At 38.1% G+C, this 11,445-nt stretch overlaps 1 protein-coding gene across 3 annotated transcripts in view; it reads left to right on the plus strand.

Moving 5' to 3' along the window:
* golga1 (golgin A1) overlaps positions 1-10,971 on the plus strand; it is a 77,053-nt gene extending 66,082 nt beyond the window's left edge. For all 3 annotated transcript variants that reach the window (XM_085965643.1, XM_085965644.1, XM_085965645.1), the window contains exons 17-23: positions 1,521-1,623; positions 2,475-2,626; positions 3,807-3,965; positions 5,790-5,849; positions 7,295-7,474; positions 9,142-9,228; positions 9,336-10,971. In XM_085965643.1, coding sequence (XP_085821769.1) covers positions 1,521-1,623; positions 2,475-2,626; positions 3,807-3,965; positions 5,790-5,849; positions 7,295-7,474; positions 9,142-9,228; positions 9,336-9,419 — 825 coding nt within the window. In that variant the 3' untranslated portion in view covers positions 9,420-10,971. The remainder of the gene's footprint in view (positions 1-1,520; positions 1,624-2,474; positions 2,627-3,806; positions 3,966-5,789; positions 5,850-7,294; positions 7,475-9,141; positions 9,229-9,335) is intronic.
* Positions 10,972-11,445: the final 474 nt, after the last annotated feature.

An 11,445-nucleotide genomic window follows, 5' to 3' on the forward strand; every position in this document is an offset into this window, starting at 1 on the left:
GCTCAAGGGGCCGAATGGCCTACTGCTGCTCCTATCTTCTATGTTTCTATGTTTAGCAAAAGGCCTTTGCTTTACACCACCATAATGTTTAATGTTAAGTGGAATTAAGAAGAGTATTCTCTGGGTATGCCAAAAATAATATAGTTTTGTTTTCATGATTTAAAAAAAGGTCTGTCTTCCTGAACTATGTGAGAGAAACCGAGTAAATTGAGAGTAGCGTATCAAATCACAATATAAATGTGTTCCCGGGAGGGGTACTCTCTTACAATGTTTGTAAAGTATAAAGAGGCAAACTTGTGCCTTTATAAAGTTTGGTTGCTCTGGTTTTCAAATTGGACAACTGCAAGTTTTAAAATTTAATTGTTGATGCAAAATGACTTTAGAAAAACTTCAGTAGTCAAATTTGATGTAAAATTTAACAACTATATTATAATAGTCACTAATTATACAAATAGTTGTTCCTGTCTTTTTTGAAACACATCCAATACTTTTTTAGCCATCTATTGTCCTAAAATGTGCCCTAATCAGTCAACCTGAGTTTCCTCATGTCTCCTTTTCCACCATCTTACATTTTCTGTACATATAAGACCATTGAGAGGATATATATATCTTTAGTTGGTGCTGTGGGAAGGATTTCGGCATGTTCAGTATTTTTAATTGTGGAATTACAACTTGTTTCATTGTACACTAGAGCACTTAAAAAAAAAAAAAAAAAAAAAAAAAAAAAAAAAAAAAAAAAAAATTCCATGCATAATAATTAAAATCTGGTATATTTCAAACTTCTAGGGCTGGGTTAACTTCGATGTCAAACACATGCTAACTAAAAGCTCACAGGAATGTATAAACCAGAGTCAGATGTACATTGCAAGCATGGTGTTTATTAGGATATGTAGGAGCTAAAGGGTTAGGTTACCAATATAGCCCAAGACTTGAGTCAGAAACCACCAGAAATTATAAAAGGACTTTATTTTCAAAGTTAGGTTTGGTCCTAATGTTGGCCCTTGATTGTAGAACAATCCTGCATTGACATGACACTGCCACCATATGTTTATCAATGGAACGATAGCAAAATACTGCAGATGTTGGAAATCCGAAATAACAACAGAAAATGCTGGAAAAACTCAGCAAGTCAGGCAACATCCGTGGAGAGAAATTTGAGTTGACGTTTCGGGTTTGACCCTTCTTCAAAACTCTTGAAGAAGGGTCAAACCCGAAACGTCAACTCAAATTTCTCTCCACGGATGTTGCCTGACTTGCTGAGTTTTTCCAGCATTTTCTGTTGTTATTTTGTTTATCAATGGAAGTCTGTCTGGGAGTCCATAGTGTCAGGGATTTGTAACCATACCTCTTCATATTAGAAAGCCTGTGGTTTCTGGAGGGAAGGGGGATTTGTGATTATGATGCTTGTTTTTATTGTACCACTGTGCTAACCTATTGCCTCAGGTAAGTACTGTTGCTGGTAAAACTGTACCAAGAAATGTAACATGAGTTGAATTTGTTTAAATTTTTCGCACTGGTAGGTGTTAAAATTGACAGAAATGCTGGATGAAAAAAATACTTCAGTCCTTCAGAAAGATAAAGAATTAATCAAAGTGGAAGAAGATTTCAAGAAACTTAAGCAAGGTTTGAAAATATATAATTTATTTATGATCAAACAATATTTGAAGGAAAACAGAAGAAAAATGAAAACCAACTAGATAGTGAAAAATATAAACCTTGAACTACATTTTAAGGTTTAAGTATGGGAACAAGTTTATTTTTAGCTTTAGCCTCTGGAAAATGTTGATGTGATAATATAAGCTCCGTTTGACCATTTCACTTGAACAAAAACATTTAAAATCCACATGAATGCAATAGATTAGAATAGACAAAGTCAATGCATGCATCACAATTATTAAAATACCAATTTGGTTGTAGGCAACTTTGTTGTTCTTCTCAGGATTGCGCTAAATCGGGTATTGCTCAAACTGTTCATAACAAAAAAAAGCTTTCTTGGTGAGCTTATGATCAGAGCCATGTCTTTGGGAAGAGGTGCTGAGCGAAGATTAGGTGCTTGCCAACAGTAATGTAGTGAAGTTACATTGTGGTTTGCCCTGATTGCTTGTGTGCACCCTCTAGTAGCTAACTACAGAACAGCAAAAGCCTAGGCCAGCTTGCCATGTGGCGTAAGCTATGGAACTGTATGATATGTAATACTAAAAGAGATTAGAAGATACACTTATTGTGAAGCAACACTTTGGCTTTTCAGAGACACATGGTACATATTTTCTGTATTTGTGTCTGTAGCAGAGTATACTGAATAGTATGAGAGAAAGATGAATCTTCATAGGTCTTTTCTGTCCCCAAAGTGTTTTGTGGTTGTTTCAGTGTTATGATTGAGTAGTGCTTCACTTGTGGAAGTGATAAGTGGTTCTTAATTACACATATTTAATTACATTCCATTTCTTAGAAAATCTCTCTTAACATTCCTCTAGACAATGAAGCTGTACTGTCACAGCTGCAAATGGAAAGCGAAGCTTATAAAAGTTCAACAGCGGAGAGAGAGGGGGCAGTGCAGAACCAGTTGAGTGATCTCAAGTTGCAGATGATTGAGAGACAGGAACTACTGGAGGCCAGTCAGAGGAAGGTAGGTTACTTTCTTTCTCAGCCACGTGTACAATTTAAACATGCCAATTTCTGTACAGCATGTTACTGTAAGTGGCTGGATGTACTTGACTTTAACGCGGCCATGGCTCAGGTTTTTTGTTTTTTGGTGGTCCTGTGTGAAGTCACCTGTCATTGTTTCTGAATCAATATGAATTCAGTCATTTAGTGAGAAAGAGCTACACTAGTTAACTATTTCCCCCCATCTTTTTACTGCTATATTTTTGGAAAGTTTTTATCGTCCTATCTGTACACATCTGTTACAAAGAGAATGTTGTGGTAGAGACTACACAAAGGACTATCCTGCAATATACCATAGTGTAACAGCATGACTCAACAGCACTGGCTTATTGAGAGTCAAATTTAACGTTGTTAACCGAGGCACCATCAGATGACGTCAACAAATGAGATGTCATCATTCAACGAGCAAATTGACCTGCTGGTCCACCCCGTGGTGGTCCACCCCAATGCCAGCATATTGTAGCCAAATAACCAGAGGTCCCTTGACTCTTCAAGGAGATGTGTGCATCATCTTCTGTTTCCTTGGAAGAGGAGGTAATCAGTGAAATTAAGACAGGATTGCCATTCCTTGAAGGCATCATCAAGAAACCCAGGCAATAGCACTCATCTGACATGTTTGATTTTATGAAATTTGTGCTGTAACACATTCCCTTTATGGGTTCCAATGGTCACAGCCCAGGCTTTATGTAGAATCTGGTCGATTTATCCTCTGTCCAGCCTTTCCTCCACTGTCCACAGGATGTGCAACAGCCAGGGTGGTGTCGAAGGGCTTACTGTTACTCATGGCAGTTTCCTCTGGACTAAATGGGCTGTTTCAAGGGGAACAGTGAGGAGTAATCAGCTAGCCCAGCATAGATGGGGACTTTATTATTTTTAATTTAAAAATAAATACTTAGAACTCACTTTTTTTGGAAGAAGAGAATTCGATTTGGAGCAATTTGCTGTTGTGATGTGGATGGAACAGGTCCCTTCTTCCTCAAGTAAGAGAGGATGTATTCCGTGTTTGCATTTATTTATTGTCTTCTCTGCTTTTATCAAATTCTGTATTTTGTATCCAGGCCAACACAATACATAGCTTTGTTTCTGTGAATCACTAACTACAAGAGTTGCAAATGATAAAGAAATGCAAATTGCTCTGGCAGGTGAAGGATCTAGAAGCAGAAGTTTGGGCCCTGAATAGACAGTTACATCCCCCAGAAAATGATGAGAAAGAGCAAAATGGAGATGTGGCAATTGCCGATACCTTGCAGCTTCAGCAGGACAACCAAGATTTGGAGCAGCAGTTGATAGACAAAAACAAGGTTAGCTACACAGGAAATGTATACATCATCGTGGTTTAGAAGCTGCATCTCTTTAACTGACAACCTCTCCACATGTTCAAAGGCTCACATGCAGAGGATTGCTTGGGTTTTGATAATGTTTGGACAGGTTACTTTCCAGATTTATGCTTGTTCTTATCATTAACCAGTTAAAATATGTGCATTTTTCTATCTATGACCTACACCTTGGGTTTCTACAGTTTGTCAGTTTCATTATGACTAATGTAACATCAGTTTCCTTCCCTAAACGGATAAACTGCAAAGGTGCTTTATCACTTTGAGTCACTGGCTTGCTCTGCAATGTGCACCATCAACCACAAAGAATTTAAGAATTCAATTTTAAAATTGCCTCACAATATTTAGCTTTATTAAATAGAAATTTGGCAGTGTTTTTAAACATATGTTTAGTTTTGCTATATCATGTTGCATTAAATCCAATAAGAAGTGTTGAATGGTGAGGGCTGCCTTTGATTGCAATTTATAAGAATTTATCAGGATATTGTGCTGAAAGAAGTAATATATTACAATTGAGGATATTGTGCTTTGAAAGTTTCGGTTTCTAAATAGACACCAATTTGCTTGATATCACTTCATGACACTATCAAATAAATGTCACCTGATCTGCCCCTATTTCCTAGGCAAAAATTATATAATATCAAATGAGTAAGATCTTTTCTTCTTCCCCTTTAAATGTTTCCTCATGCTATTTGCTATTAATTCCCTGATGGAGAAGGCAGATGATCTGTTTAAGGCCTGCGTCATTCTTCAGTAAGATTAAGCAGACTGCAGCTCTTTTCTTTGGAAAAGCCAAGACTTAAAAGGAGACTTGATAGAGGTCTTTAAAATTATGAAGGGGTTCGATAGGGTGGATGTGGAGAAACTGCTTCCACTTGCGGGTGAGTCCAGAATAAGTCAGCTTAAATAGAAGATAGCCACAAACAGATCAAATAATTTGAGAAATTTCTTAACGCAGTGCTAAGAATGTGGAACTCGCTGCCACATGGAGTGCTTGAAGCAGAGAGCATTGACACATTTAAGGGGAGGCTTGATGCATACATGAGGGAGAAGGGAATAGAGGAATGTAGGGGCAGGGTGTGAAGAGATCATTGGAATGAGAGGAGGCTCGTGTGGAGTATGAGCACCAGCTTTGACCAGTTGGACCGAATGGCCTGTTTCTGTGCTGTAGATGCTCTGTAAAGTGGTGGTTGAGAGCAGCTGAGGATTCTTTGCCCTGACTCTTTCATTTCTGGGAAGTGCTTGAGCACAACATGCCAGCTTTGGTTGCGGGGATGGCCAAGATTAACTGTACTCACGCGCTCCATTGCTTATTTAACCTCCCTACGATGAGGCACCTGCTCAGTTTCTTGTTGTTTACTGTACAGCAATTTATTCCAGTGCCGTGATGCTGGAGGAGCCTCCCATCATTGTGCTGTGGGACTCCGCCCAGTTGGAGGAAATCATGTTGACAATGCAGCTGAGGCTATACAAATTCCTATAGAGATATAATCTCTTTCCTGCAGTAAAGGCAGAGAGTTATTATGTTTCCCCTGCCCTCCACCATTTAATTCTGCTGAAACTCCTTGGCTGAGGTAAGGATGCGATAGACCTGTTTCTTCTCTCATTGTCAGAGCCCGTGATCACTCAACCTACTTCCGCCAGTGATCCAACAAATTTGGAATGTATGCTTATAAGTTCCCTGGTATTGTATGGTAAAATTTAAAATCCCAAGTTGTTTTATCAAATGATGATTTAAGTGTAAACAGCATCACTAGATTTTATATTTTAAATCTTTTTCCTCCATCAAAGACTATTAAACAACTACTGCAGAGGCTAGCAGAACTGAAAAAGACACTACAAAAAGAACTGGTAAGGCTCTTGGATTAAATTACATTTTTCAAACAAGTTACTAAAAAAAAAAAAAAAAAAATTTCCGTTTCAATGGATCAAACCAGAAAATGGGTCAGAAAGATGACACACATATTTTGCACATGTGTAAAGTGTGACAGATGCCTGACGCCTGCAGCTTAACATCTGTAACCTGATACTGAAATAATGTCGTCTGGAGAATTGTTCCCAGAATACTTTCCTATGACTTTGCACGACCTAGTTTTAATTCAAGTAATAGCACTAATTAATGGAGCTTATCTTTTTCTTTGACAAACCCATTGTAATTCCTGTTTTTTACTCCTTTTCGTACCTTTCACATTTGGTTCAAATTGATGGTAGTAATATTTTCCCATTTTAAACTGTTTACTTTTTTGGATCTGCTGAATCTGAACCAACTTGCTTTGTTTTCATTTCTTATCTGTTCAAGCAGCTGAAGGATATTTTTGGTTTGGTGAAGTGAATTTTGTGGTTTACTACCAATGTGGGTAATACTAGAAATGCATTAAAGGACACTAGCTCTAGTACTGTATATCTTGTTCTGAATTTATTTGAGAGTTTTTATAAAATAATTGTATTCACTTAAGCACAACTGCTTTGTCCTCAGTGAGTGCGCGCTGTTCTAGTAAGCTATGCAATTTTAGCTAGTTAAACTCCAGCAAAGAAAGACTTGCATTTCTATAGCGCCTTTCACAACCACCGGACGTCCCAAAGCGCTTTACAGCCAATTAAGTACTTTTGAAGTGTAGTCACTGTTGTAATGTAGGAAACGCGGCAGCCAAATTTGTGCAAAGCAAGCTCCCACAAACAACAATCCGATAATGACCAGATAATCTGTTTTAGTGATGTTGATTGAGGGATAAACATTGGCAAGGACAGGGGGATAACTCTCCTGCTCTTCTTCGAAATAGTTCCATGGGATCTTTTACATCCACCTGAGAGGGCAGAAGGGGCCTTGGTTTATTTAATGTCTCATCCGAAAGACAGCACCTCTGACAGTGCTGCACTCCCTCAGTACTGTACTGGAGTATCAGCCTAGATTTTTGTGGTCAAGTCTCTGGAGTGGGACTTGAACCCACAACCTTCTGACTCGGAGGCAAGTGCGCTACCCCCTGAGCCACAGCTGACACTGTACACACAGCAGTAGCCTTGTATACACTTGAGAGACCCTAGGCTTTGACTCTGTCTTAGTGCGCCTATGTTCTCTGGATTTTAGTAAATGGGGTATGTCCCTATCGGGCAAACAGAAATTCTACATGCATAGATTTCTCAATAGCTCGAGTTAGAAACTCATAAGCATGGTGATGGATCTCTGCACATGTCACACCAAATTAAAAAAAAAAAGCTATATTGACAACTCAAGGAAGTTCTTTTGATTTTGTAATATGGCATTATGATTGATGCATACTAAATCTTTTCATGTACAGAAAATGAAACCAGAAATGGAACCTGCTGAACTCCGAGAGAGATCTTACTTTGAGCCACCAGCCGGCATCAATAATTCCACCACAGTTGTAAACAATTCAGACCTGAATGACTCCAGGGAGATAAATTTTGAATATCTTAAACATGTTCTACTCAAATTCATGTCTGTACGAGAATCTGAGGTGAGTTAATAATAATTGCAGTAATCTACAGGTAATCAGTAGAAAACCTTTATTTGTGTTCGTTAGATAGATGTTAACATGTAGATCTGTTACAGTAGTTTTAAATGATGAGGCAGAACAGTGCTGCAGTGGTTCGGTGATTAAGCTGACAGAGATGTGGAATTCAGAGATGTGATTCTCCACTACCCGTGATACTGGCTGGGAAATGACAGGACAAGACCAAGCTGGTGCATCAAGCTTATCCCATCCTGACCTGCTGCAACCTGCATACACCATCAACCGCATCACACTATCCCTCCCCAATAGTCATGCAACTTTCTGCGAGAGACAAAGAAAAACCGTAGACCAATTTAGGGAAAAGCTCTGGGTAATTCCTCTCTGACACCTGAAGGCTATCTCACAAGCCCCAGACCACACTGATGTATCACTAGTCCTTATTAGCTCACCTACCTCCTTTAACTTGTCCAGCTCTTTTTTGAAAGCTTGCAGTGAATCCACACACACTAGCAACCTATTCCTGAGGCCAATGATTCTCTATGAAGATAAGTACTTCCTAGCATCTAACCTATGCTTTTTTAAGTTATACTGAGGCCCCCAGTCCTCCCCAGCCTATCTAGCTCGGCCTAATCCCTTCATTATTTTACAGATCTCAATTATATCTCCTCAAAGTCAAAACCTTTTTCAAAGTAAAATGCCCCCGTTGTCTAAGCCTATGCTGATAATTAAGGGCCCTTAAAAATAGGTATTAGCCGAGTGGCCCTACTCAGTACATTTTCCAGGGACTTAAAATTGCCTACCACATGAGGGGACCAAAACTGGACACAGAATTTTAGATGTGGCCAAATTAAGGCCTTGTACAAGGAAAGGATTGCGTGGAGACCGGATGACTCCGCATGGGGGGAAATGGGAGAGATAATGCTCTGCTTAAACTACATATTTGGCATTAATGCAGTGTGATCATTTGCACTGCAATGTTCTGAAACTTGCAAAACATGCTCAGTTTCTCATAGCATTTTGATGACTTGCGAGACCTAGAAAGAGGTGGTCTCACATCACTAGCAATGTCCTTAATTGCAGTTACAGCCAACGTTTTAAAACTTAAAACACAAATATTGAGAAGCACACAGGCGACTTTTGTTTTTAAAATTTTGTTGGAAAAGAGCTTGCCATTCTGTCACCTCTTTTCTAATTTAGCAAACTGCCTTTTGCCTCAAAAACATCCAGGCCCCAGAAGTCCATGGGGGTTCCCCTGGCAAAGGCTAGGCACAGGGATGCTGTCTTTTGGTGGCTAGCTTTGGTAACATAAAATAGATGGTGGCTAGGATCAGGAAGCCAGGTGCCTCATGGCAAGTAATTTTTAAACGGACGAGCATTTTCAGAAAAATGCTCAATGGTGAGGCCAAGTACCTCCTTTAATGGAATACTCCTTTAATGAATTTCAACTTGAGAAGATTCAGGAAGATTTCTTGAAGCATTAAAAAAATGTTTTGAATTGTAAAATACTGAAACTTTACATTCAAAATGATTTGTGAGTTACAGCAATCTTTTAGTTTATAATTTGCCTTGCTGATACATGGGTAGTTTTTTCTTGTAGAAAGTTGCATGACAATTTTCAATGGTCTAATAAACGTGAAAAGAAGCACATTACAATAAGTGTTTTGTTGCAGGCCTATCAACTGGTGAAAGCGGTATCCATGCTACTTAACTTTACACGTGAAGAAGAGAACATGTTAAAGGAATCCTTAGAATATAAGGTCGAACATCATCTGTTTCTACTCACTTTACTGAGTCTGATCCATTTCTAGTCTTTTAATGAATACCTTTGAATGGTTTACTGAATATTATTCTGTTTACATTGCAGATGTCTTGGTTTGGGACAAAACCTGCTCCTAAAGGTATTGTACGTCCATCAGTACCGGGCCAACCTCCCCCTCACTGGCAATAAACCAAGTGCAACGTCTGGAACGTGCACACTCAAAGAACTATCAACATAACTCATTGGATGAACACTACAGCTATTGATAATAAGATATCCTTATTAGTGGTTTCAGTCACTGTTATGACAGTGTTTTTAATACAGGACTACAAGTTTTCCAGCTGTTTACAAATATTTAATAGTACTGGTACTTTATATTAATGCATCTTTTAAATGCAGATGAAGACATTCTCCTATGGGGAATGAAATTCATTGGGGGGAAAAAAGCAGACTGTGGACAGATATTATGGGTTTGAAATTCTGTAGTTTCTAAACGTGCAAGAGGGACAATTCTTTTTGGTCCTGTAGCTTTATTACAGTCCTGAGCTGATTTAAATGAAACACTGTTTGAAGTGACATGCTGTCATACTCTTCCATCCTTGTATATGAGCTGCTCCTTCATGGATAGACATTAATGAATGCTTACAAACATCTGGGTTTTTTTTAAGTTATCATTTTCTTTCTTACCGTTAGAACATAAGGATGGGAGTAAAATTTGAGCAAAATGACAAAAGTCGTGCTCCTTCCCCAACCCATCCCCGCTGTTAGAGGTCAGCAGTGCTGTCCATAAATGTTTTTGAACTCGTTATCATGGTCCAAATAGAACATTTTTTTTAATTAAATTGCCTTTACATGTTTATAGTTGAATCATTTGATGTCATTTGGATTAATAAAAACTGGAAACCTGCATGGCAGAAATTGCACCAATAAAAGATGATCAGAAAACAAGCGACCAAGTTAAATATTGCAATTGGTTTTCCTCTTATTGATCCGAAAATACCACTGTAGCCCTTTTTCAAATTTATTTTTCTCAAAAATACTCTAATAATTGTACAACATGCTGTTATTGATTCATTACACCATTTAGATCCCTTTCATGTGTTGTTGCTGTTTAATGGTGATCATGTGGTTTTATTGCAGTGTAAGAATGCAGTAGTGTTGTGTGGAAATGGTGCTGGAACAACCAGAGATTTGATGCTTGATATAAATAGTAGGGCAAGGAGAAGGTACAGTTAGTTCTCATATACCCAGGTTAATGCAAAAGAGAAAAAAAAACATTCCAAAAGGAGTCTTTGTAAAGGGAACTCTATTGTGTATAGAAACTGGAACAAGGTTGTAACACACGAGATGTAAAAAATGGATGCATAAATTATTTACAGCCTTTGAGGCAGAAAGCATTGCTGTTGTAATAATGATCCATCAGTATTTTCTTCACCCTGCCATTGTTGTGAAACCAGGAATTCTTGTTGAAAGCAAGAGCAAACGTGTGTGTGTGTGTATATATATAATATAATATATTATATATATGTTATATATGAACAACTAATGCACTTTTATTTGTATAAAAATATGCTGTGGCGTGTAATCTTTGTACATGCATTGATTGGCCTTGGCAACTAATTTCTCTCCCTTGGTGTTGTAAACCTGAATTGGATACAACAACTGACACATCATCTGACCAGTGTTTGCTTGGGAATAATTTGTAGGTGCAATACTTTTCAATTAAAATTCCTTTAGACTTGCTGAAATTGTGGTTGAATTCTTTGATTAGCAGGTGAAACTTTAGTTGCTGTGATTTCCTGCTGCAATTATTTGTTACGGCATTTACGGAAAGTATACTGGGAGCTGAAGTTTGCAGTAAAATTCCAGTCTCTCAATACGTTAGCTTGAAAAATGTAACACTGGGCAGCATAACTTGTAATTCAAAGTGTGTATTTGTGTTCTCAAGTGCTGAAATTGGCTGCTACCACTGTCAGTTGACGTGGAGTAACCTTTATTTTATATTTTAAGGTCTGAAATGTGACAAAGATATCCAATGGGTGTCTAATATTTTATCTTGAAAGAATGAACAGACACTGACAGCAATCATAGGAAAAATCATAATCCTGGGGGTTCCACTGACGTAACTATTAAGTGCACAAATGGCAAACTTCCAAAAGTTTCATTGGGGTGACCTTTAAAGTTTGTTAAAACATTAAATGTAAAAGTACAACTT

Source organism: Somniosus microcephalus, chromosome 23, assembly GCF_052327205.1.
Source record: "Somniosus microcephalus isolate GS21.2 chromosome 23, FLI_Smic_1.0, whole genome shotgun sequence".
Lineage (NCBI taxonomy): Eukaryota > Metazoa > Chordata > Chondrichthyes > Squaliformes > Somniosidae > Somniosus > Somniosus microcephalus.